This window comes from Halichoerus grypus, chromosome 5 (genome assembly GCF_964656455.1).
Source record: "Halichoerus grypus chromosome 5, mHalGry1.hap1.1, whole genome shotgun sequence".
NCBI lineage: Eukaryota > Metazoa > Chordata > Mammalia > Carnivora > Phocidae > Halichoerus > Halichoerus grypus.
Window position 1 is genome coordinate 19222166 of NC_135716.1, and position 27978 is coordinate 19250143.

The following is a 27978-nucleotide window of genomic DNA, read 5'->3' on the forward strand; positions in this document are numbered from 1 at the left end:
AACTGACTGAGCCACCCAGGTGCCCCTGAGCGCATTTTTCTAAAGAAGGGACTCATGACTGTTTAAAATTTCTTTTTAAAACCTTTTGTTAAAGTAGGATTTATAGGGGCGGCTGGGTGGCTCAGAGGGTTAAGCATCCAACTTTGGTTGTGGCTCAGGTCATGATCTCAGGGTCGTGGGATCAGGCCCCAAGTTGAGCCCCTCGTCGAGTCCCTTGTCAGGCTTTGAGCTCAGCGCAGAGTCTGCTGGAGATTATCTCCCTCTCCCTCCTGCTCTGCTCTTCTCCCTGCTTATGCGCGCTCTCTCTCTAAAATAAAATCTTTTTTAAAAAGTGTGATTTATAAATAGTAATGCACACAAATCTTAAATGTACAGTTCACTTAGTTTTTATTTACAGATATAGAGCCACATCGTCTAAAATTTTATTATAGGGTGTCTACAGATTAATCATGCTGAGTGACATTATCAAGAAGGCCATGGTGGTACTATTTGCAGATAGGCCCAGGTGCTAATCAGTCAGTGGCTGACCTTCGTGGAGGGAGCCTAGATCAAGGCCTGGTGCTTTACTTAGATTCTATCCGATTTTGCAAAACTTGCCCAATTTAAGAATCACCTGGCTGTTTACTAAAGAGGCGGGTCCTGAGGACCCTGCCCTGGAGATTCTGGCTCAGTAGGCCAGGGTCCCGGAATCAGGAGTATGTGTTCTCCACAAGCATCAGGCAGATGTCGTCCTCAGGGTGACCACATTTAACCCTTACAACCCTATGAGGTGTAGGTTTTATTCCTGTTTCACAAATAAGTAAACTGAGGAACTAAGAGTATAAATCATAAGCTAGTAAGAGATAGACCTGAGATTCTGAGTGTACCTTTTTTTTTTTTTTAAAAGAGGTTATTTATTTATTTGACACAGCGAGTGAAAGAGAGAGCAGGAGCAGGGGGAGGGGCAGAGGGAGAAGTAGATTCCCCGCTGAGCAGGGAGCCTGACTGAGGGCTCGATCCCAGGACCCCGGGACCATGACCGGAGCTGAAGGCAGCCTCCCGAAAGAGCACATTCTTATTCCCTGGAGTTTTAGTGGCTCTTGGAATTTGCTGAGTAGAGCATATAGATCTTTCCTTTGCTCTCCTGACAACTTAATCATGCAATAGGCAGCCACCCAGATTCCATGACAGAGTGAGGACAGGGCTGTGGGTGCCATCAGAGGCCTAGAGTTTCTACCCATGGCTTCGACCCGGAGTTCTCAAAACAGGCATGAGCACCATCTGGGAACTTGTTAGACATGCAGATTCTCCGCACCGCCCCCCCCCCCCCCCCCCCCCCCCCCGCTCTAGGCCAGTGGAATCAGGCACTGGAGGTGGGGCCCCGCCTCTGTCTGAGTTTACAAGCTCTCCGGCTGTTTCTGATCGAGGCCACGGTTTGAGAACCTCTGGTTTGGGACTCTGCTCTGCTGCCAGGGCTCACGGTCAGAGGGAAACACCACAGACTTGGATCTTCCATCCCTGCAGTGCTTCAGAAGCACTGTTTTGCCTCATGTAGTGACGACCGCCGATGAATTCGTTCAAAGGCTATCTTGGATCCAGTGGTCGTGGAGTCATCAGAAGCTCCCAAAAATGTGCTGTTTGCCTGCCCTGCTTTTTCACTTAACATGACCTTATAGGAATCTTCCACTGATATTTTGTACTCTACCTTAGCTTTATTTAACTGCCTGCATAGCGTTCCATTGCATGGATGCTCCGGGGCATAGATTCTGGAAACTTACAGCATGGCTCCAAATCCCAGCGACTTACCAGCTTCGGAAACTTAGGTAAATTTTGTAATCTCTTACTGCCTCGTGTCCCTCATCTGTAATGGGCATAATATTGGTACCTACCTGATAAGGTGGTTATAAGGTTACGTTAGATAACGTAAAGTGCGTAGGGTAGTGCTTGACGCGTGGTAAGTGCTAAATAAGTTTAGTTATTTTTACTCTTATTTTTTAACCTTTTCTCTGTTGGGGGGTTTAATAGTACATTGGCCACATTTGAAAAGCAACTTCATCACACTGAAAACTTGTGAGCAACTGAAACCCACAGGTTATCATTGGAGCACCTTGGGAGAAATCTTTTAAAGCCCAGCCTGTCAGCAAAACAAATAAAAATAAAAATAAATAAGTAAAGAGAAAGCCTAAAAAACCATGTCCTTAAAAAATAAAAACAACAACTGAATTTGCTGGTGGAGAAGAAAGATCACAGTATTGGATTCGACAGCCCGGGGTTCACATCCCAGGTTTGCCCAGTCAAGCCCCATCGTTTACAGGCTGTGCGACCTTGAGCAAATCATGTCACCTCTCAGAACCTGTTTTCCTCACCTGAAAACTCGGATCAGAATGTCTACTGCGGAGTGATTATGAAAATGACAGAAGGACGACTGTGTCAGTCAGCTCGGGATAGCTGAAGCAACAGGTAATTCTGTTTTCACAATTCCGGAGGCTGATGAGTCTAAGAGCACAGTGCCAGGGTGGTTGGTTTCTTGGGTTCTAGGTGTGCTTGTATGACTTCTTCTTTGCGTGTGTGTGGGGAGGATGAGCCCTGGAGCTGGGCCCCACCCTTACATGACCGCCTTTAACCTTCATGACCGCCTTGTTGGCCGTATCTCTAAATACAGATGCATCGAGGGGTAGGGCCTCAACCTCTGAACCGACGGGGTGACAGTGGGGCCGGATTCGATCCACGACCGTGACAGAAGGACAGCCTTACTTAGCATCCCGACTGGCACGCAGCAGGTCTGGGCAACGGCCAGCCCCCTTCCCTTCACCTGCGCAGGGCTGGGCAGCATCGTTCAGACTGTCAGAGACTGTTTTGTCTTGTGCAAGAACAGGTAGGGCCAGAGTTAGTGGGAGGCAGGGTTCTCCGAAAATCGAGCTCCTCCCTCAGACAGTTCAGAGTTGATTTGTTTAGGGTTGGTTGGTTTGTTTGGGTAGTCCCAGGCACATCTACTTTATATTTTTCTGGAAGATGAAAATTTGATTGTGTTTCACAGCAGTGGCACCAGCCGCTCGAAGCACGTGCTTGGTGTCGGCCCCCCACGCGGAGAAGTTTCTGGGCCTTGGCCTCGGCCACTGACAAACATGGATGGCGCCTTTGTGCTTCAGTCGTGCAGTTATTTATGGCGGCGCGCTCGTACTTTTAGCTGTTCTCATCCCTCAGCTTTTAGGAGTCCTTGGGAAAACATTTTTTTTTTTCCGCTTAGCCAAAGCTTATTTGATGTTGCTGAACATTAAAAAAAAAAAAGGTCACTCTTGCGCATATGGAGGAAGTGTGTTTTTTTGTTGTTTTTTTTTTGTCACCGTCGTTATAATTGGCGAGTGAGACAGGCCTACAGAGAGTGAGGATTAAGGTCGCAGTCTTTCTGAAATTCTAGAGGAGATGTAACCCCGAAATTCTGCACGCCCAGTCCCAGTGGTCGGCGAAAGCCCGGGACGCACAGAGCTTGCAAACGGAGGGATGCTTCTCTGAGCCTGGTTCCCCCGCCTGTGGGCCCCGGGGGAAGGCTTGGGGTCGCTGGAGACCAGGAACTGAGGAATGTGCCCTTGGCTCTTTTGACTCCACGGGGAGCCCAAAGATGCTGGCATTTCGATTAAACATGTTGGGTAATCTTTGGTGCCTAAGGAACTAACCTGTTTCTGAGTGCTGAACGTAGTTGCTCCCTCAGGCCAGCCTCGAAAAGCTTAGGAATGCTTTCCACTGGGGAAGTTTGGCCAATTGCGTGTGTCAGACATTGAATTACAGTCAGCCTGTGGTTTTCACGCTAAGCCTCGGAGACCTCCTCACTGTTAGGGAATGTGAGCGTGTGCCATGGGCATTCCCTAGGTAGCACGAGAGGATCTGCAGGCCCGTGGATCCATACTCTGTCAGACTGAGAAGTGCAGAGTCTGCCTTCCAAATCCACCCATCCCGTTTGGCCCGGTGATCCCAGTGTTCACACCAACTGCTGGCCTCTTGTCCTCCCTCCTATTAATCCAGCAGCTCCTTGGAGTTGGATGGGAGATGAGTGGGGAGACTGCAACCCCTCAGCTCACACCACAAGAGGTCCGCGGACTTTGGAGTCAGACAGACCAGGAGTTGGATCCTGAGACCTCGACTTGCAGTGTAATCTTGGGCAAAACATCAGTTTCTCTGAACCCAAGTCTCCTCATCTTTATGAAGGGCAATCATTTCTTCTGCTTCATACAGTTATCGATAGGACCAATGGAGACAGTACATGTAAATGTTTAGCCTATGACTGAGACCCAATAAGTGATTGATAAATGTTAGCAATTGTTGAGATTGGGAAAATGAGTGAAATTAATGTATGAATAACTAGTAAGTAATTAGATTTGATCCCACAGGTAATACCGCATTTGTCAGGGACTCATATAGTGTCTTAAAGTCGTTGAGATATAAGGACTGGGCTAAGGAAGAGTTTGTTGCTTTGTTTGTAGGGAGAGGGAAGTGGAGAGACTGGAACCCCTCAGCTCCCCCCAGAAAGCTAGTTCTGAATGATACTTGTAACGACACTGCAGGCCTGTTGATGGCTTCTTCCTTGGAGCAGGGATGTCCAGTTCAATTGAGGAAATGTTTAACAGTCCCTTGTGAGGGGCCAGCATTGTACCAAGTGCTGAGGGTAGGGGGATTTTTTAAAAAGTGCAAAATGTGAGAGCTAAAAGCCAAGTGTTATAAAAGCTAATTGTTCAGGTTATTCACTCGTAGTTTCGTTTTCCTGGTAAAAGAGTACAGATTTTAATTGTCATTACCTTCCATGGAGAAGTTCTTGAAGATTTTTTTTAAAAGATTTTATTTATTTATTTGACAGAGCAAGAGAGCACAAGCAGGGGGAATGGGAGAGGGAGAAGCAGGCTCCCTACTGAGCAGGGGGCTTGATCCCAGCACCCAGGGATCATGACCTGAGCCAAAGGCAGACGCTTAACCAACTGAGCCACCCAGGCGCCCCATCTTGAAGATCTTTTTATAATACATATTCTCTACTCATGGTGATAGACGTTGAACTAAGTAAAATATGGGTGGGATAAGGGAATATGGAAGAGATAACCAGAAAACTCAAAGAATATATTTAAAAATTAAAGTTCTAAGATCGCGGGACGCCTACATGGCTCCATCAGTTAAGCATCTGCCTTCGGCTCAGGTCATGATCCCAGAGTCCTGGGATCGAGTCCCGTATCGGGCTCCTTGCTCAGCGGGGAGCCTGCTTCTCCCTCTCCTCCTGCTCCCCCTGCTTGTGATCCCTCTCTCTCTGTCGAATAAATAAATAAAATCTTTAAAAAAAAAAGTTCAAAGATCGCTAAATGATAAAAAGACTATTAACTTAAAAGGAAAACTTTCCAGTACATTGGACTGTCATGATGTGAGAATATCCACCAGATGGTAAGCCTTGGTCATCTCCAGACATGGCAAGTGTGTGGGTGTGTGGGTGAATGAAATCCGTGGGTGACCTGAAGAGCTCATTATTCTCTCTCACTATAATTTCCTTTCCACCTGTAGTTGATAAGCTGGCATGTGGCCCTTTTTCCTGGTATAGTGGGCTTGTTAGTGACCTACCCCTCACTTGCCTAGACAACCTGTTGGCTGCTGGGCCCCATTAGGGTGGCCAGTGTTCAAGAGCACCTGAACCATTTCAGGGAGCTGACCAGTTGTTCCAGTTGTTTTCCTTTCTTTTTGTGTGTGTGTGTGTGTGTGTGTGTGTGGCTTGCATTGTGGCATCTGCTGGGAGATGCTAATTACAGCAATTCAGTAAAATGAGACTGTAATATTGCTTAGCAACCCAGTTACCTAATGTGTAATTTTACTAATTTGGCAGAATCTGTGTGCTGCAACTGTTTTTGTTTTAATTAAGGATATTAATAATAATGTTTTTGTATGGAACATTTTATGCAACATTCTCTAACACCTATCCAGAATTAAATTAGTGCATGAACATCCTTTGTGAGACGGGTTTTTTGTTTTTGTTTTTCTCAAAACCAGGCAGGCAGAGGGGCATATCTGAGGATGCAGAAACTGTGGGCAGTCTAGTACCTTGGTTATTGGTAGAGATACATTTTGCCTGGCCTCCTGAGGGAATGAGGGGATTTCTTACTGCCAAGTTCGCCCACGTCTCAGACAAAGAATTTGACCTGCAAGTGGGCTTATCCCATAGCCACACTGAGCCTTGTGGAATCCACCTTGAGAGCCACTTTGGACAGTAGAAGTAATTTGAAAACATTTCACCCTTTCTTTTTATCTGGGTGAGGGACCCATTTATAGACAATTCTTTAAATGTAGGTAGCCTGGATCCATGCTGACCATGAATGTGAAATCTTAAGGACTCACTTTTTTGACAAAATGGTCACCTTCTACTCCCAGACCAAAAAAGAAGGTAACTCTGACTCCCTAAACGACCAAGTCACTGCTGAAAACACTAGTTGCTAAAGATGGATTTGAAGGAAAAACAGGAAATGGATGTTAGGCTAATCCCATAGAACATCTCATCCCCATTACCTTTCCAGATCACTTTTCGCCAGGAAATGAGCATTTAGTGGATGTAAACCCAAGTTCTTTGGATCTAGCATTAGCTACTGTTTCATGTGGATGGAAGACCCAGGGTGGGAGAGAAGTCGTAGTATCTCATAGCAAGTCATTCATCACAAACTTCTTGGAAAAGAGTCCTCCTTGTATTCTGGCTATTCATTCAGTCATTCATTTCACAAATATTTACTGAGTGCTTGCCATGGGCCTGGAATTGTTCTAGGTTGTACACATACAACAGGGAACAATCAAATAAAAAGTCCTGCCCTGATCAAACTAATGATAACAGTTGCTCATCCTATATATTCTGTTCCAGGTGCTGTTCCATGCAGTATTCACATAACTCATTTCATCCTTAGTAACAACACAATGAAGTAGGCATACGGCTATCCCCAGTTTGCTTTTCAGGAATCTGAGGCATGGAGGATTTAAGTAGCTTGCCAAGGTCACCCAGTTGGCAGAGAGCTCAGTTGGGCTATCTGACTCTGCTCTGTCCCCTCACATCCAAGGCTTCATTCTCCTGCCCCACTCAGGTTATATGGGCCTTTCAGTGGTTCACTTACTCATACACCCAGATAATAGGAAATGCGGAGTCTTGCTAGAGTTTGTGGCTTTGCTTCCAACCATGGGAATGTGCGTTTGAATTCTATAACCAGGGACCAAAGCATGTCCTTGGGCTTCTCACACAGTTTCATATAAAACTTAGAAACTGGGTGTGAATTGCAGCTTGAAAGCCTGTCCCAGGGTGCCAGTATTTTCTTCCCACTGGGTAAGAAAGATATCTTCTCTTGGGAGACAGCATTCTCTTGGTTGCTGTCACTTAGTCCTGCCACAGATAAGAGATAGATGGTCATATTTTTAAGTCTACACAAATAGCTTAAAATATAAAATAATTGAAACATAAATAATAGCTATTTCAGAGTCCCCCTTGAGACTGCAGATCACAAAAGATCTTTGAGAAGAATCTTGGGAGGAATGTCAAAAGGCTGTTCCTTGTTGAATGGGATAAACTCTGGCAGATGCATTCTCTCCTGATGCCCTACTTTTCTAAATGTGCACATGATAACTTTTTAAAAAATCTTAATGTCCAGCTGACATTCACCTGCTACTTAGTATCCAGAATCCAGCTATGGTGATGTGTTCCCAAATATGGGCTGCAAATGAAGAGCCCACGAGGGGGCCTTTTCACTGCCCCGTGTTTCGTAGCATTTCAGAACAGGTCAGGGGTGTGTGTGTGTGTACTTTCCTTTGCAAAATTGAACTCATTTTTATTTATTTTTTATTTTTTTTAAGGTTGTATTTATTTGAGAGAGAGAGAGAGCATGAGCGGGGGGAGAGACAGAGAGCGAGAGGCAGACTTCCCTGCTGAGTAGGGAGCCCGATGTGGGTCTCAATCCCAGGACCCTGGGATCATGACCTGGGCTGAAGGCAGATGCTTAACTGACTGAGCCACCCAGGTGCCCCTGAACTCATATTTTTAAAACATTTTGGAAAATTTGTATTCATGCAGTTATTCAGCCAACAGAATCAGTGAGATGCAACGAGTCTCCTCCTCTGAAGAACATCAGTCTCTAGTAAGGGAGATGAGGTTGAAATCTTAAATGCTGTGTGGGAGTCCAGAGAAGGGGTGCCTGCCTCGAGGTGATCCTGCTACACTTGGTCTTGAGCTCCAGCAGATGCTGTGCTGCCAACAGCCAGTTTGTTTCCCTCCAGTATTATTACCAAGGAGCCCTCAGCTTTGATCCATGAGCAACACAGGACCTTATGGAGTGGTGCCCGGGAACCATTCCTGGCCGCCATTGTAGGCAGCCTCAGCCTTGCTGGAAGAGCTCCTTCCTCACCTTAGATCCCCAGAAGCAAATTGTCTGCTCCAAACGGCGTTCTTCCTAGATGGACCAAGGTTCAGGGATGGTGTTGATCAAACCGTAGACTTTCAAGGTGAGAACTCTCTCTACAGTCTCTGGGAAGTCACTGCCCAGCCTATGCTTGAGCACTTCCCCAGACATGGGGGACATTGGTGGCTGCCCCCTCCCCACTCCCATTCCTCACACAATGTCTTCTCTTTTCCAGACCCAATATCTCCAAGCGATGTTCCTTCTGAAACAGTTTTGGGTACTTTGCTGTTTTGATCATTGTCTTCTAGCATCATGATATTGTATGGAGCTGTATTTCAGTATCACTGGTTTCCTTTGAAATTCTCTTGACTTTATAAGTTATACACATTATTCAGAATAGGGGTCCGCAGGCTTCATCACACTGCCGAACAGATGCACGGCACAGAAGGATGAAGAAGCCCTTTCCGAAAATTTGGTGCCTAGGACCGAATGCTGTGTCTTAGGCGTGGTCTGATCAGTACAGGGCAACACAGGACCAGCACCTGCTCTCATTCCATCAATTCATCTTAAATTCGCGTTAGTGCTCTGAGCTGAGTCAGCCATCAGGTAATTTCCAATGGTGCTTCTACACCGAGTCTCCCCCATTCTAACTTTGTTGGTGTTGCTTGTTTGGGGCTCTAACTGCAGTACTTAGTAATCTTATGTCTTGATTCTGTATTTCTTCTTCTTACCAGCTTTGGGTCATCTGCTCATTTCATGTCCGTGTCCTCTACAACTTCAGACAAGTCACTCATAAAAGTGCTCAATAGCACAGGTCTGAGACCATAGCTCTGCTTCCATTCCTAAATCAGTTGACTCTTCATGGCTCTGGCCACTTAACAAAGGACTCCTCTAACTGATAAGCTTGGTACCCAACACTTTTTCCTTTTAAGTCCAAATGAATATTAAAGGGAACTGTCAATACGTTTTTTCTGAATATTCACTTCATCTATTCCTTTTCTAGTAATCTGGTTTCTGGATAAAACAGTTGATGTAAGGAAGCCACAGAGGCCCTCGTGAACTCCTATTTCCTCTTTTCCAAAGTAAAAAAAAAAGGTTACTTGAAAAAAATCCATTACTGAATTTGGCCTGGGAACAAGGCCAAAGAATCTACTTTATTCTGTGTTCTGAAAATCAGGATATAATTTTCACTTTTCCAGTCTTGGAACCTCTGACTTGTTCTCCCTGATTTCCCAAAGATCCCCCACCCCCACCCCACCCCGAGTTTCACTTCTGTCGCCTCTAAGCCCTTCTGGTACGTTGGTGTGTAATTTTCCCAGCAAGGACTTGAGTTCATTTAAAGCATCCAGCTGCTCTCTTGCAAATGCCATCCCCTTCTCGGCTTCCACTGCACTTTACTCAGGCTCACATCTCAAAAACATTCTTTTCATTAAAGCAGCAAAGCAAGAAGTTTCAAGTCATCTTCTCTCAGCCATCCATCAATATCACTTTTGGCCTGGAGAGGCCAGCTGCCTCTTCCTTATCTTCGCACACCACAGACATCTAAACATAGCGACTCATGTCATCTTTGCCATTGTTAGGAAAACTCCCCTCGTGTGGACCCTCAATCTCCCATCTGCATGACTGTTTCTTTTGAATAGTGGTTTGACTCCCAGTGAAAACATCCTGTCCTTTGCAATGGACATGGCCCTTGTGGGTCCTGGTGTTACTTAATTTGGAACCCAGGTATTGGGTTCTTAAGATCTTAAGGAACTTAGGCAATATTGCTTCAGTTTATGTTGATCGGAGGTGCTTGGGAGCCCTGAAATGCTCAGTGAACAGTTGGACAATACGGTATCTAGTATTGTATAGCCGATAGTATTTTATTGGTTGGAGTTGGAAATAGGCCAATACAAATTCACCTCGAGAAAGATTTCACAGAACATTTATAAATGTAATCATGCCACTGTTTTTCTCTATCTCTTCCTTGTAGCTGCCACTCCTAACCCGGTGGCAGCCCACATAACTAAAAAGAGGTAAGAGAAAGGATCTTGGTCGTACCTTGTCAAGTGGCCTTGTCTCATTTTTGCAATGCCATGATTTATAAAACATCTCTGTTCGGACTTCTCAAGATGGCATCTCTATGTATTGTCTCCAGCTTACTACTATTGACAATTAAAAGCAATTAGCTGGAGATGCTATAAAGAATAAGGAAATCTATTATTTCCAACATCTTGATAGGAATGAAATGATAAAGATATTGACAAATGTAGGGTTCCTCTTTGTCCTTGTGTCGGAATCCACTGCTCTTCATTGTTGATGGGACAGCTTCTACTCCAGGTTCCGGTTCACCCTCTGGAGAAAGACCTCCATAATAATCGGGCTGCCCCAATGAAGAGGAATAATTCTCCACCCATCCATCTGACCCTGGTTCATCTCTTCTACTTGTCATCTGCCAGAGACTGGTTCTGACTTTCTTCCATATTCTAGGAGTGGGTCTCCCAAGAACGGGGGCAGAACCTGGAGTGAAGAGTTTGTGGTAATTGGAGGGAAGAGGGCATTTTTCCTGTTGAACTTGGATCACATCTGTTCTACTCACCCATGCCTAGCCTTGGATTTGCATAGAGTAGGTGCTTTTATTAGTTGGCTAGGGCTGTCATAACAAAATACTACAAAGCAGGTGGCATATGCAACAGAAATGTATTTTCTCACAGTTCTGGAGACTAGGAGTCCAAGATCAAGGTGCCATCAGGGTTGGTTTCTAATGAGGGTTTCCTTCCTGGCTTATAGACAGCTGCCTTCTTGCTCTGTTCTCACCTGGCCTTTCCACTGTGTGTGTGTGGAGGGAGAGAGATCTCTGGCATCTCTTCTTTTCTCATAAGGGCGCCTTCCTATTGGTTGAGGCCCCACCCTTATGCCTTCACTTAAACTTTATTAGCTCATTATAGGCCCTATTTCCAAATACAGTCAACACTTGGGGTCAGGGCTTCAACCTATGAATTTTAGGGGGACACAGTTCAGTCCATAACAGTGTTCCATAAATGTTGGTAGGATATATCAGTTGGCGAATGGCAAAATCTTTACTGATTGATTGAATGAATGAATGACTTAGTGACTTTTTTGGTGGTCATTTGAAGGTAGAGAGAAGACTTGAACAGAGCAGGAAGCTCCCCTAAGGCCCCTCATAGCACCCCCGAAAATCCAAAAGCGTTCTGTAACTTCAACTGGCAGGTCTCAGTGTCTCTTCTGTCTCATTTGCTGGAGGCCAGTTGGTTCCTGTAAGGGATTAATGAGGCCACAGATGTAGGTTTCATCCCACACAGCTCAGTTAGCTTCACGTTGAGAAAGACCATTCCACTGCAGGTGTTAAGTCTAAAGAGCTTATTTAGAATAACCCAGACATAAGCACATGTAAGAGGACATAGAGGAGCTCATCAGGTATTCCAATCCTGACTTGACACTAATGTTAAACAAACGACAGACAAAACATGTATGACACGCTGAGTCAGAATTGTAGGTATTTTTCAGTGGAATGGAAATTTTCAGTGGAATGGAAAATTTTAAGATAAAAAAAAATTAGAAGAAATGAAATCACCGATAAAATTACTCGACATTTTAATGGATTTGTTTCCAAGTTTTTCTCTTACATAGTTGAATTGCATGCTTAGAGATTTTCAATAGATCTATATACATTTCCCCACATTTGCCATGTGTGTTTATAAAATAATTTTCAAGGTCTGTGTAATACTCCACCCAGAGGAGTGTATCCATATGCATCGTGTGGATATTGGGTGTAGTTTACTTGATTGTTTTTTTTTTAAGATTTACTTATTTATTTGAGGGGGGAGTATGGAGGGGCAGAGGGAGAAGGAGAGAGAAACCCAAGCAGACACCATGCTGAGTGGTGAGCCAGACGCAGGGCTCGATCCCAGGACCCTGAGATCAGGACCTGAGCTGAAACCAAGAGTCTGATGCTTAACCAACTGAGCCATCTAGGTGCCCCTGTAGGTCACTCGATTTTAATCTGGAAAAGTATCTTTTTGTTACCAATATGCACAGTAGGTAGTGGAAAAGACAATTTGCTTTATCTGATTGTTTACATACAGCTCTGCACGTTTCATTAACCAATACTGGTGTATTCAAAAGAACGCATTATTCAGCATGTCTGCTATTCTTCAGATAGCAAATCAATTTGTTCTTTAATAGAGATACTAGATAATTCATGCTTGATTAGTGGAAAAATCAATTTCTCCTCTTCCTTTTTCTGTTCAACGAATGAAATTTGGTGATGAGACGAATAACAAAGTACAGCAGTAGTCCTCCCTCCAAAGGCTCTTTTCTCATCGTTACTTCCTGTAACTCCCCGAGTTTCCCCATGAAGGACTCCCTGTGCCCTGTATCCATCAGCTAGATCCAGGCCTTTCTCACACCTTGTTACACTTGGTTAATAGTTTCATTCCCTATACCCAGATCTGCCAACTGCAAGTTTTCCAACAAATTGCATTTTCCAGTTATTACTGGCTTCAATTTTACAGTCTCTCTTGAGAAAAATTAATATTGGTAGGAAATTCACAAACAAGTGACACTCCCCACGAGGATGGTACATCTTTTTCTCCCTTCGCTTGTGCCTCTGTGTTACATTTCCCCTGGCCCTGGATTGTGACAGAGTTGATGTTCCCTTGGTGGAAACTTAGGGATGGAAAGTGAGAACATGTCAGGCTAGGGAAAGCATAAGGGAACTAGTGTTTACGGAATGCTTCTTATGATCACTAAGCACTGGATGAAGTGCTTTATGTAACTTATTATATTGAATCCCAAGCATAGGAGGCAGCAATTGCATTTTTAAAATAAGGAATCTGAGGGTAGAGGCACTAAGGGCTACGGAAAGGGTATGGGAATGGTATTTAGTACAAACCATATGCTAGGTCTGTGCTGAACGTGGAGAGTTTACAGTATTATTATTAATATTATTATTTCAAAGATTTCATAGATTATTTCAGTTATTTAAGTAATCTCTACACCCCACGTGAGGCTCGATCTCACCACCCTGAGATCAAGAGTCACCTGCTCTTCCGACTGAGCCAGCCACGCACCCCCAACTGATACAGATTTTAAGATTTTAAAAAGGAAGAGCTTAGGTGTATTTCCTGAAGCAACTAAAATGTAAACACCTTCGAGTATAAAAACAATTTTTGAGCAACTAAGAAAACAATGTAAACTCTCGGTTTTTTATACGTACCTTTTCTTAATGATTTTTTACCTGACCCTCAATCCCTTTAAAACCCGTGGCAGGCTTTTGAGAAATGCTTTGTTTTTCCTTTAGCCTCACCTAGATTTTTAAACCCAGGTCAGCACACTGTCCCAGATTCTTCTCTCAGTGAGATTCATGGAACTCCTCTTTTATTATTATTTTTTATTGAGGTATGATTGATAAAATTTAAAATGCACAATACAATCATTTCATATACATATACATTGTGAAATGATTTACACCTATCACCTCACCTAGTTACTTTTTGGGCATGTGTGTGTGTGGGGGGGATGTTTAGATCTACTCTCTTAGCAAATTTCAAGTATACAATACAGTATTATTAAGTATAGTCACCATGCTGTACATTAGATCATCAAAACTTATTCATCTTATAACTAAAAGTTTTAAAAGTTTGTACCCTTTGACCAACATCTCCCCATTTCTCCCACCTTCTAGCCCCAGGCAACCATCATTCTGCTCTGTTTCTATGAGTTTGACTTTTTTCAGATTCCATATATGAATGGGACCAGCCAGTATTGTCTTTCTCTGTCTGGCTTATTTTACTTAGCCATAATGCCCTCCAGGCTCATCCATGTTGTTGCAAATGGCAGGATTTCCTTCCTTTTTAAGGCTGAATAATATTCCAGTGTGTGTGTGTGTGTATGTGTGTGTGCACGTGTGCGCACATGCCACATTTTCTTTATCCATTTATCCATCAATGGACGTGTAGGTTGTTTCTATATCTTGGCTATTGTGAATAGTGCTGCAAAGAACATGGGGTTGTAGATATCTCTTTGAGATACTGATTTTGCTTCCTTCAGACATATTCTCAGAGGTGGAATTGGTAGATCTGGTAGTTCTAGTTTTAATTTTTTTTGCACAACCTCCATACTGTTTTCCATAATGGCTGCACCAATTTACATGCCCACCAACAGTATGCAGGGGTTCCCTTTTCTCCACATTCTTGGAAACATTCATTATCTCTTGGAAACTTCACTATCTTCAAAGAATTTTACACCCAAAAAGTTTTTCAACGAACCTTTTTCTTCAAGTCAGCATTGCAAACCACCCCTCCCCCAATACCAGCTCTGTGGGTAAAAGAAATCTCCTCAGAGTTATACAACAAGCTCGTTGCTAGAAATTCAACAGCGTGCGATGTTTTAGTTCACCAGTAATTTTGCTCTATAATATTTAAGCTTATGAGAGAAAATAAGCTTTTTCATTTCCTTTGTGCAGTTTTTAATCTGGAGGGAATAAGCCCCTTGCCTAAGAAAGTACCTCTCCCGTGCACCAAGGTGAACAGACACCTGGCATTTCTCTAGCAAATGGTAGTATTTCTTTCTATATTAAAAGATAAGGCTGGAAATGCAAATATCCTGGGGAGAAGTAACATTTACTAAATTATACTCGCGCTATCCTGCAAATTATTGATAGGAGCATTTCTCCCCACTGGGGGTTGAGATATCAAGGAGCAGGAGAGAACAGGAGAGATCCAGGGGTTTAAAGGGGACACGTGAGAAGTAGGAGCCTGTGTGTGCTCAGAAGGTAGCACTCAGAATCTGAGAGTCCTCATTTTTTCCGTCTGGCCTTTCGGAAAATATGTACTATGGGAGTCACATTTTATGCTGAGCATGTGTTTTAAAGCCAGTGTGAACATCGTGTGGTAAAAAAAATCACTCTCGGAAATCCCTGAAATCTCCCATAAAGTGCAATTCTCTTCCAGTTCTCAGGAAGCCTGGCATGGCTAGTTCTTCCTGGGCTTTAACACAAGGGCACAGATTGCTGCTGCTTCGTTGAGTCTCCTGGTGGTTTTGCTTGCACGGGGAGGCTGTGTGCTCGACGGACGCGTGCCCAGAAGGACATTCGGTGCAGCCAGATGCTCCAAACTACAAGAAACATGGAGGAATGCAGCCTAACGCAGGGAACAGTGTCATGCTCACCCTGGGACATACACATGTCCAGGAATGGAATGGAGAGGAAAGGGTTGACACACTATTTAAATTGTTCTCTTTTGCACTTGCTCAATTCTCTTTTTGGCTGAGTGAGTATAGTTGAATTTGTCTCATTAAAGGCATGTCATGCAACTCTGCATGTGTCACCAGACGCAGTCCCGGGCACCTTTAAGTCTCCCTCTAGCCCTGGGGACGAACTAGCTGAGCAGAAGGCAGAAAAACCACAGTGAACACTGGTGTTAGAGCGGACCCTTTGGTTCTAGGGCAGAAAACCGAGAGCAAATCACCAATTTGGGAGCTTCGTACCAGGTGACAAGTCAGGGGAACACAGTGGTTGCCAGTCCGATGATTTTCTGTCTCTCTCTCTTTCTCTCTCTCAACAGGCTGGTCCATTCAGGTCCAGGCAAAGGATCGCCCCAGGCTGGTGTGGATCTGTCCTTCGCGACACGAACGGGCACCAGGCAGGGGATTGAAACACACCTGTTCAGGGCCGAGACCAGCAGGGACCTCTCCCACTGGACGAGGAGCATCGTGCAGGGCTGCCACAACTCGGCGGAACTGGTCACCGAAGTCACTACCGGTGAGCACCCTGGGCTCCCAGCCTCAATGTGGTTTCCAGTACTGGCCTTCTGGGCTGTTTGGAATTCCAGAAGTGAACTCAAATTCTTCCAAATTAGGGCACTGTATGCCCTACTCAAATGTAAGCCTTTTCCCATCTCCATTCCAGAAAAGTTGGTAATTCGGGGAGTCAGATGTCGTTTTCCTGACTGTGACCCCAGGGTGGCTTGCTGCAGCTACGAGCTTCGAGGCACCAACCAGCAGGTTCTTGTTACAAACATAGAGACGGACCCTGGGTAATTTATCACAGAATAAAATTCTTGGAAATAATAATTTTGGTAGCTCACGGAGTTGATCCGGAAACTGGGGCACGGGTTTGTGAAAAAGAGCAGGAAACAGAGGCATCCGGGTGGGGGGGTGGGGGTTTCCAACAGCAAAGGGCAGAGCCTTGGGAAGAGCCACTGGGGCCGCTGGTCTGAATGTTGAAGCCGAGGCAGGATGGAGGGACCACATGGTGAGCACAGCCCCGTTCATGCAGAGCCCTAAGAAAGGACTAGTGAGTGCGGGAAGTGGGATTTACACGGATTATTTACGTGGGTTACATGTGTGCAGAAGGAAGAACCCCTCTATACTGTCCTGTTTATTGAGTGTACTCACGACGTGCCAGGCATTTCATATAATGTCTCTCCGTGTTTTCCACACTATGAGAAACAATCCTGCTGTGGGTCCAGAAGTCAATGAGTCGAGGCAAGGCCAACATTTAAAAAATTAAATTAAATGGAATACACATATCAGTGTAAATATTGCTTAGATTTGTGGAACTTTGGATTCAGGGGTATGTGTGTGTGTCCCGGGTCGCAAATCATCGCCTTATCTTATCTAATCCTCACAATTCCCTTGCCAATCTGATTTTACCGAATCCGGAAGCAAACCCTTAAGGAAAGGTTAAGTAACTTGTCCGGGATCTCACAACTAATAAATGACAGAACTGATTTTAACGCTATGTCGTGTCATTCTAAAGACCATTCTTCATTGACTCTAGTGTCTACCGAGACATGGATCTCACTCCTGTACCACTGGTCAAAACCCAGCAGTTCTGTTCAGGCTGCTGTGATAAATGATTTTCATGCCACTCTCCAAATCAGATGATTGATAGGTGATGGATAGATGACAGATAGATATAAATGCATCTATATGTAAATATATAGATAATTTAATTTTTTAATTGGGCAAAGGTAAAATTGGAGACTAGAAACTAATACTAATCTCAGCTAAAATGAATAAGCTAAGTATATACTGTAAAATCTTGAACACTGGGGCACCTGGGTGGCTCAGTCAGTCAAGCATCCAACTCTTGGTTTTGGCTCAGATCATGATCTTGGGGTCATGAAATCCAGCCCCGCATTGGGCTCCGCGCTCAGCACAGGGTCTGCTTGAGGTTCTCTCTCCCTCTCCCTCTGGCCCTTCCCACCTCTCTAAAATAAATACATAAATCTTTAAAAAAATAAAATCTTGTACATTTGCTAAGGTGGATTCCATATGAACCCAGTGATTTTCAGCAGCCAGCACAATGTACCTTTAACAGTGTCCATGATGCTGTTGCTCCTGGTTCTGAGATCTAAGATTGTTTCTGGTTCTGAGATCGAAGACCAGCCCCTCTTCCAGGTCTCCTTCCATCACTCGCAAGGAGGCCATATGTGACAGAGTAGCTGGTATCCTCAACAACAGTCTTCCAGTAAATCCACCTTTAAGTCCCACAGGGTTGTTTCTTGGAATACTCTCTGCTCACCCTCTTCTATCATGTTTTCTTGCCTGTTCTTTCATTTCTCTCTGTCTCTGAGGAACCAGTACAAGGCAATAGCCACAGTGTGGGATTTAAGTCAGAAAGGCCTGAATTCAAATTCCAGTCCTATTTCTTTCTTTTTAAGATTTTATTTAGTTATTCATGAGAAACAGAGAGAGAGAGAGGCAGAGGCAGAGGGAGAGGAAGAAGCAGGCTCCCCACTGAGCAGGGAGCCGGATGTGGGGCTCGATCCCCGGACCCTGGGATCACGACCTGAGGCAGATGCTTAACCGACTGAGCCACCCAGGCGCCCCTCCTATTTCTTCCTTAATCTCTTACTCTTACTTGCATCTCTTGTTTTCTTCATCTGTAAAAAAGAAGGAAATAATAGTACCCCCCTCATAGAGTTGTCAAGAATGAAGAGAAATAGTCCATGTAAAGCTCCTAGCACGGTGCTTGACGCATAAGTAAGCACTCACTACATGTTCGTATTAGTTGTTACTCTTGGCATTATTTCCCCAGATCTGTGCTGTCCAGTATGCTAGCTTCTGGTCATGTGTGGCTATTTAAGTGTAATGTAATGAAAATTAAATGAATTCCTCAGTCACACGAGCCACATTTCCAGGGCTCAGTCACCACGTGTGCCTACCTAATGGCTACCATGTTGGATGGCGCGAACCTAGAACATTTCCCTCACGGCACAGTATCCTCTTATACAGCTCTGCTCTAGAGGAACAGATTTCCCACAAGACATCTTAGATACAGCGTTTCCAAACTTCAGCCACGCTGAAAACAACAATAGAAGTAAAGTTCTTTTTGTTTTACCCCTAAAAGCCCCAGATTGCTGACCTCCACCCCCAGAGATTGTGATTTAGCCGTTTGGGGTTGGGGCCCAAGAATTTGTACCTGATAACGTCCCATTTGGTGCGGATGCTGCTGGGCCATGGAGCCCTCTGGGAGCAGCACTGCACCAGGGAGCAACCTCCCTCAGGAGCAACTCCCACCCAGGAGTAGTTGAAAAGATGGCACACACGTCAGTGTGTGCTGGGGTTTCTCCACATTTCCTTTGCTCATGCAAACATGAAAAACCAGATGTTTTGTAGAATGTCTGCGGCAGCAACTCCAACAAAATCAGTGTCTTTTTGTAATTACCCTGAAACGGATTGGTGCCCCCCACCATTTCCCATCATTGCTGGAAACATTTGAGAGTGTCACCGAAGCTCTTATTTTTATGCTGAGTCTGTATGGCAAGAAAAACTAGAGTGTTGGACCTGAGAGTTGGAAAACCAGAAAACTAGACTTAATGAACTGATATGTGTAAATGCTGGAGAGGTTCACGCTCCTTGCAACAAATTCAGGAGTGTTCTAGGAAAGAATGGAGAAGGCCAAGGGGATTTGGTTTAGTTTACATTTCACAGATTTTGTAAAATCTTTCTCTCTCAATAAGCTGAACTCTACTTGGATAGGAAAGCCATGGGGCTGTTGGTAGACCAGCCAAAGGAAATAACAAAGCACTGTGTGCACTGAGCTAGCGGGGTGGTGGGAGAGAAGAAATTCTGGAATGACCACAGGTGCAACCCAGTTACAGATTGAAAGATGCCTTCAGGGAGTTGGGGAACGGGGCTTATGTTTTAATCAGAGCTTCAATTAACTTGCTAATGTGTTCGATTTTTCCTGTGTGGATTGAGAACATCTTCAGATAATCAGTTCCATTATATAAAGAACGAGAACACCAGCTGAGGTCAACTAGAATTGAAAGTAACCACAATCAGTTGATTCTGAGTATCTGAGGGCATAGCTTTAAAGTTCAAATACAGAGGAAGAAAAAAGAAAAACATGGTTAGAGCTCATTTGCCCACTTGTTCTACAGGTAACAGAGTAAAGAGTGTCAAAAATAAGGATTTAAGATGGGAAGCCATACCTACACCATGCCACTGTCTTTGGCCATCCCAGGACTGCGGGGATGGCAGCGGTCTGCGGACCTTCGGAGAAGATGAGATTTACGGAGGGGCTGTAGCTCAGAAGGACTCAGAAATCTATTAGAGAGTGTAGTGCACCTTGGGGAAGTACCAACCCGTAGTTACAAATTGAAAGATGCCTGTGGGAAGTTGGAGGAAGGGGTACACTTTTCACCAGAGCTTCAATTAAAAGCCGCCTCATTCTGTGAGCAGATAGAGTCCCCTATTTCTTTCCCCCAAACCTTGAAGGCCCCCCAGCCGTACAGTTATTACTCTCTTTGCCAAGGTCCCTCTCCACATCCCTCTGGATCCTGACTGCCAGAGTAAGAAAGATACATGGCACCGAGTGGAAAGAACTTGAATTTTGAATTCTAAGCCACCTCAATTGTGACACATTTCACCTGTCTGAGCTTTGCTTTTTTTCACCTGTCCTATTAAGCTTAGGTCCTGCTTCAGAAGTTTGTGGCAAGGTGAAGTTCAGTTTGGCTTATAAAGCCGAGCTGAGCTAAGGATGGTACCGCACAGTCAAAATGCCCTGGCTCTTACTCCTTCCAAACCCCATCCCCAGCCAGGAAAATGTCCTGGTTTCCCTAAAGAGCTTTCAGATGTCTGTGAAGGTCTGAGCCAATTTACTTGCCCGGGTCTGTTAAATGTGGTGTTCTGTGAGGCAAAAAATCCAATCTGATACTTAATAACCTTTTTCAGAACTCTTTGATCAAAGGTTTAAACCTTCACAAGTCTTCCTAAATAGGAACTAGGATTCTGGGGCAGTCCCCCGTCCAGCTCATACGCTTCGAGTACTGATCCGTTTTCCTAAATGCAGTGAGGACCACACATAAAAGCTGTCCTGATCAAGAGGTTTTAGTTTTGTTTCTTTGGATCAGAGAGTCCCTTGTGACCACCCCCTGAGCGGTTCCTGAGTGTCACACTGGGCAGAGACGGGGAACAGCCTTCTCCATGGAAGGAGCCACCTCTGAGATCTCTCTGCAACCCAGCTTCCCCAGGACCCACAATCATTAGATCGCCTGGGAAAGTTTTTTTTTTTTTTTTTTTTTTAAAGATTTTATTTATTTATTTGAGAGAGAAAGAATGAGAGACAGAGAGCACGAGAGGGAAGAGGGCAGAGGGAGAAGCAGACCCCCTGCTGAGCAGGGAGCCTGATGCGGGACTCGATCCTGGGACTCCAGGATCATGACCTGAGCCGAAGGCAGTTGCTTAACCAACTGAGCCACCCAGGCGCCCCATCGCCTGGGAAAGTTTTAAAACACTCATTTCTATTTATAAAATGAGCTTCGTTTGACTTTTTAAAAATGAAAAATGGGATTATTTTTAAGTGACTTACTCCCGACTTCTTAGGTATGTTACACTTGTTAATATTGGTAATGGAATGGAGGAATGCTCACTCCGTTCCCCAGGTGGTGGGCATGGCTATGGGGTGCGTGTGTGCGTGCGTGCGTGTGATGACGATGACAACTCAGAGCTAGCTTACCCTCAGTCAAATGTCAGTTTTTTCCCCCGACCCCCGAGACAAGGCCAGTGGAAGGCAAGTACGCCCGTCTGCCTATGTGCTGTCAGAGGGTCAGATAAGGGCTGGAGGCCAGATAAAATTCAGTAAATCCCGGCAAAAGGAGTTCTTTCAGCTTATCTCCCTTGGTTTCATGGGACAAGTTAAATTACAACATCAAAATCAGTCCAAGGAGAATATTTTCATGAGCAACGACTAGTTTTCAACTTGAGAAGAAACGTGTGGCTGGCCCTGGGACTGAGGAGGCTTGCAAGGTAAGTGCCCGGGAGAACGGACGACCTTGCTGTTGATATCACACCCTCTCCTCTCTCCCCCCAGCTTGCACCTACAGAAACCAGGAGTGCCGCCTGACCGTACACTATGAGAATGGATTTTCTATTACCACTGAACCACAGGAGGGTGCCTTTCCCAAGACAATCATGCAGTCTCCCTATGAAAAGCTGAAAATGTCTTCAGATGATGGAATCAGGATGCTGTATTTAGATTTTGGAGGCAAAGATGGAGAGATTGTAAGTGTATTTCTTTTTTTAAATTTTTTTAAAGAATTTTATTTATTTATTTGACAGAGAGAGACACAGCGAGAGAGGGAACACAAGCAGGGGGAGTGGGAGAGGGAGAATCAGGCTTCCCGCAGAGCAGGGAGCCTGATGCGGGGCTCGATCCCAGGACCCTGGGAACATGACCTGAGCCGAAGGCAGACGCTTAACGACTGAGCCACCCAGGCGCCCCTCTAAGTGTATTTCTGTAGACAGCGTGATTTCATATATTTTTCATGGGGCAACACATCTGTGAGGGCTCGCAGTTCAAATATAGAATATATATCAAATATATAAAGCTCAGATATTCAGAATCAACTGATTGTGGTTACTTTCAATTCTAGTTGACCTCAGCTGGTGTTCCTGTAGAATAAGTGGGCAAATGAGCTCTAACCATGTTTTTCTTTTTTCTTCCTCTATATTTGAACTTTAAAGCTCGTATAGTTATTGACATTGTCAGGAAGACCTAGCATCTCATTTAAGCCGTCAAATGCCGAACTTTTAAGAGGACCTTGATTCTGTAATAACTAGGCTCTCTTTAGGTCCTTCCTAAGTCACTAGGTTAGTCAACAAATATCCATTGACTTCCGCTTGATAACAGGGATAGGGAATAGATAAAATGCAGAGGTAAACCTCAGTTTTAAAGCTCCAGTAATTTCGGCGAAGCTTCTGGCCTTCCTCCATCCCTCCCTTCACCTCCAGCCCGTTCAGCGATTTCTCCCGTGGGACTGGACTGGTACTTCTCTGGAAACCATTCAGGGGGACTGAGCAGGGGCTGACCGAAGGGGAGAGCCGAGATCACACTTGAGAGCATAAGGCCTTCATTTCCCAGTCGGAGCACGGCTGTTGTGGATGCCGCCACACCAGCGTTGTTGTTTGCGTGTTGCAATGAGTTAAGTTCAGCCTGAAGCAGCAGTTTGGAAACAAACAAGTGATTTGAATGAAAGTCCATTTTACTAAGAACACTTATAGTTCAGTTGCTACTCTATCAATCATTCAACTGAGTGCTCTTTCCTAAAGGTGACTGACTGCTCCCTAGCCAAAAAAAAAAAAAAAAAACCCACAAAAAACAAAAACAAACCAAAACCCAAAAGACAAAAGGCTCTTAGCCTTAGCCTTAGCTTGAAAAATCAAGGCTATTTTTGCCTGTGAGGAAAATCACTTATGTCTAAATTTCAGCCTTTCTGAAGCCCGTAATTACAACCTGACTTGGAAGATGTATGCAGGACTGAGTTTTGCTGCCAGTCCATTCGGCTGAGAAGTGCAAATTCACGCACGGCTTCCCCAGGCCTAGTTCTGCAACCCCAGGAGGCAGGCACCACCAGGCCTTTCTTCTCCCTTCCTGGGGAAGGGAGCAGACATGGGCTGTAGGAAATGGAACAAATTGAGGGTCAAGAGACCCATGTTTTCTTTCTGTGTCTCTAACTAACTCACCAATTGTCTTGGGCAAATCCTTTATGTCTCTGGATCTGAGTCTCTCTGTCCGTAAAATACAGTGACTGAAGTAGGTTCCTTCCAAAAGTTGCTTTCTGTGTTAGTGAGACTGAATACTGTGGTTCCATCCTGACTCTGGCCATACCTCCTCTCCCCTGTAAGATCTGTGATCTCAGAAAGTTTTAGAACTTCTTCAAATCTTAGTTTTCCATATAAAACATGCAGATAATGGCAATAAGCTCACAGGGGTTTTGTGAAACTTAAATAAGACGGGGTAGAGGAAATATTTAGCACAGTGCCTGATTCATGATAAATACAACCCTAACTTTGCTAGATGTTATTATACATCCAGGTGGTTGCTCCCCAACAGTGTCATCAGCAGAAGAGAATTGGGAACAACTCCTCCAGTTTTCCTGACTTAGGTGATAAAAATTCCACCTGACTCTTACTCTCTGGTCATGTGCTGGGCCACACGTAGGAACACGCTGAGAAGGGTAAGACTTTAGCAGGGGCCTTAACAGGCGACGCCCATGCTTACAGCAATCCAAGGGCATAGGACAGTGGGGACACAGCTGCTTAGCAGCATGGCTTCCCCATTCTGAGTTTTCACACACAGTATCTCATTTAATACTCTAGTTACCCTGTGAATTTGGGAGGACTGGGGAAAATTTTAAGTGACTTGTCCAAGATTATATATCTCAGAAGTGTTTTTTAAAAAAAAGTATTAAAACCGGGGCTCAAACTGAACCTTCAGATGTGAAATTTAGTATTGCTTCAAGCTGTACCTAACCCGACATAAATAATATCACTATTGTGATACCAAAAACAAACGGTTTCGACAGTCAAAAAAGGCAACATCAATATTTATGGTACTGGTATATATAAATTTCACAGAACCTATTTCGGAAACAAAGATAAATGTAAGAAATAAGTTCAGAGTTATTTTTCTAAATCTCATTGAGGGGCAAGGAAAGAGGGCACGTACTGCATGGAGCACTGGGTGTTATATGCAAACAATGAATCATGGAACACTACATCAAAAACTAATGATGGCATGTATGGTGATTAACATAACATAATAAAAAAAATTGCTTCTACAAAAAAAACCACAAAAAACAAAAACCATAATTGCTCCAGTTAAAAGCAGGAAGTGCGCAGATCGTTTGATGTGTAAATCGCTCTTCTGCATCGAGCATCAATTTAAAATTGCTCACGCTCTCTTCTTTTGAAATTTCAGCAACTGGACCTTCATTCCTGCCCCAAGCCGATTGTTTTCATCATTCACTCCTTCCTGTCGGCGAAGATCACAAGACTGGGCTTGGTGGCCTGAACAGAGCAGAGGGGTTACTTGCCTTAGAGAAAAGGAGGGCTGGTGACATGGGACACCATGAGCGCGCACCATTTGGCTTGCCACGGTCAGCTTTGGATCCCCAAGTCCTCTCACCTGCCCCAGACTTCTCTGTCAGCTTCACTGATGACAAGGGGGGCCCCCAAGAAAACACCATGAGGAATATCAGAAAGAAAACGGGCTTTTTAGAACAGTAGAAGGGTAAAGAGGTGAGGGCAAATGGAAATAAATACACAGCCTAGCTTTGAAATAATGACAAGCAAGGACATCACGAACATGAGAACAGCGCATGCAGATCTTAATCATACCAGTTTCTAGGCAACTGGTTCACCCAGGTAAGCAAGAGCTGAATAGTTGAGGAATGGACATTTTCACCTCTCTCGCCCCCTGTAACAATGATCCCTTGTTTTATTGTGATTTATTGCCTACTTCTAATTGAGTTGACTTCTGCTGGTAAGGAAAGAGAAGTGCTTCAAATGGAAACCCACCTTTTATTTTAAGTATGAAGCAGCTGTAATTCTTTTCTTAATGAATTATCTTTCAATGATGTAGAGTGATCCTGAAGTATTCTCATTAGCATATGCTGAGCAGGAATTAAATAAAGCATCAGATACTGATCTGAGCTGGAAGCTGGTGGAATCTGAGCCAAAGTAGACTGTTTATATTGCAAAGCTTCACGGTGCAGAAGAGTAGTGTGCTTGAAAGACGATTAATCTGGGGACTGCACTCACACCAAGGTGTGCTATCTTAGAGCCAAGACTGATAGCTTTACTTACAGAAAGCAAATTATGGATATTTTTTTTTAAAGATTGTCATTTGAGATGTATATGTAACATATCTCATATATATAACATATATATAAACAACTCACATGTGGTTAACTAATTATCCCCATTCCGTGGTTTTCAGTGGAAGTACTGAGCAATTCATTGACCCTTGTTTCTGTCTTGTGCTTGTATGCATGCATTTTCAAACCAGCCCTAGAGCAGCCTCATATAATTCTGACAGTATCCACAGCTCTTAGGCATTCCAGGGAAATAATATAACAACCTGATTATTTTTCTACAAGAATATTTTTAGACAACATAGAGCATATTACTGATTTAACGCTTTTATTTTTACCTTTCAATACAAATTCACCAAAAAGACACCTATATTATTTGATTTTGGAGTCACCTTCCTGGAACCTTAAAAATTAGCTCTAGAGTTTCTGTAAGCATTTGTTAACTCTTCTTTCCCCTGTAGTTTACATAAACAAATGCTCTGGATTTGATCTGTATGTTTTTTTCAGAATTGTCCTTCAGCAAATACCTATGCAAAGAGCTTTTAAAAGTGAAACTGTTTTAAAGGGATGTAATTTTGCCCACTGAGACACATATGTTTATTGAGTTACAAAGCAGCGTCCAAAGTATGTATCATGTAACACTAGTTCCAAAGGGCATTGACTGAGAGGTGTTTTGGGGAGGGGGTGGTGGTGAGAATGAGGTTTGATGATCAAAAATGTGTTAAATATGGAGGTAAGAAACAGATTTCATGATCGTGGGCCTCCTCAAAGACTTTAATGTACACATTGTAATTCTTCAAGGGGGGATCCTGTGTACTTACAGAGCTCCTTTCGGACAGAGCAGTTTGTGAAGCAAGTGTTTTAAAAAAACAAAAACAGGGGCGTCTGGCTGGCTCGGTCGGTAGAGCATGTGACTCTTGATCTCAGGAGCCTCGAGTTCAAGCCCCATGTTGGGTGTAGAGATTATTTTAAAATAAAATAAAATAAATAAAATAAAATAAAATAAAAAAACACTTCAGGAAACACAGCTTTAGGTCACTGATTTTTTTTTTTTTGGGTTTCCCATTTTAAAATGCTGAAAAGTCCCACCCTGAATATTACAGGAAAGCTTTGATGCATTTATAAATTATACTGCACTCTTTCATTACATATTTTCGAAGTCACTGGAATGTTGTTATACAAGAGAATTATGCATTGTAAATAACATTAAAATACATATATTAATGCCAATAGTTCAATTCAACAATATGTAATTTAAGGTGCTCAGTACTACATGAAGTATGAGTTAATTACTTATAATTAAATTGCAAAGATCCTATTCTATATTTATAGAAAAATTAAAATGATAATTACAAGTATTTCTTCATCACTTATGTTTTAGACTGATTAATAAATGGGTGGGGGTCAACAAATTACATTCTCTGCATTTATAAAAACTTAATTTAAATATTTATATTTTAGAAAAAATACATTTGAATAAATTAATGCATTTTCTGAATTAAAATGTATTAGCAAGAAGTAGACAGTTTTACTAAGAGAATTGTGTATATGAATCCTTGTTTTTTCCTTCAAAGTTAAGTGTATCATATCAGAGTGGCTATGATGAATCAATTTCAAATACTCATTTTTCCTTGTTCTGAATTGAGGAAATTACATAATGATTTTACACTGTAGGTTTTAATCTTGTCTTCATGTGTGTTATGAATGTTGTGAATGACACACAGACGTCTGGATCATGCCTGGGTACAGTCAGTGAATCAACTGATTCATTTTGGGGAATTTGTTTTTGTCCAGTCTGCTCTGTGCTTAATCCGTTTCTTATTTGAATCAATGAATTATTAAATTCACGTTTGTCCCTTTAAGGCCAAATCAATACAAATGGCTGATGTTTCATCTGTACTTAGTGGCAAGCCACCCATTCGCTGGTAGATGAGGTGAGCCTTAAGCATCCCAGGGATTTAAAGAAGGCCAATAGGAATACAGTTAGCAATCTCTTTTCTGACTTGAACTAAGTAGAAAAACCATCAACCTCTTAAAAACACCCAGGTAGAGGCGTTTAATTAATTCTTTCGGTTGATGTAATTAAAATGCTGAACAATGCATTCGCCTGAAATTAACGAGCAGAGCCTTTCTTTTACAAATATTAGGTATTCCATCTTGAGGGGATTGGAGCGGACTGGGGTGAGGGAGTAATATTTGAATGTACGTTGAGTTAAAAAAAAATGTGCCTATGTTTATAGCACCATGGATATCATGTATGTGATATTAAATAAATATTCACCTCTGAGTATGGTGGACTGGCTGGTGGTTTCATGACAGCCACAGAGGGAGTGTGAAGACACCACTTGCTATTCTCTTCCTCCAGGACCGGCTCTGGAAGATGCTAATGGGTAAAGGGGACGCCACTAGAAAATTTGGTGTGTTGGGGGGAGGCGTTGCGTATAATTTCAGGTCTGCATCTGGGGCTGAGGGATCTTGGCTCTCATTTTAACTAAATTTTC

General features: G+C 43.5%; 1 protein-coding gene and 1 long non-coding RNA gene across 2 annotated transcripts in view; both read left to right on the forward strand.

Moving 5' to 3' along the window:
• Window positions 1-27765, forward strand: part of SNTB1 (syntrophin beta 1) — a 223107-nt gene extending 195342 nt beyond the window's left edge. The window contains exons 5-7 of the mRNA XM_036068665.2: window positions 15935-16131; window positions 21694-21884; window positions 24583-27765. Of these exons, the coding sequence (XP_035924558.1) occupies window positions 15935-16131; window positions 21694-21884; window positions 24583-24675 (481 nt within the window). The 3' untranslated portion in view covers window positions 24676-27765. The remainder of the gene's footprint in view (window positions 1-15934; window positions 16132-21693; window positions 21885-24582) is intronic.
• On the forward strand, window positions 33-3278 carry LOC144381821 (uncharacterized). The gene is made up of 2 exons (XR_013447713.1): window positions 33-1802; window positions 2294-3278. It is a non-coding gene; the product is annotated as an uncharacterized LOC144381821 (long non-coding RNA).
• Window positions 27766-27978: the final 213 nt, after the last annotated feature.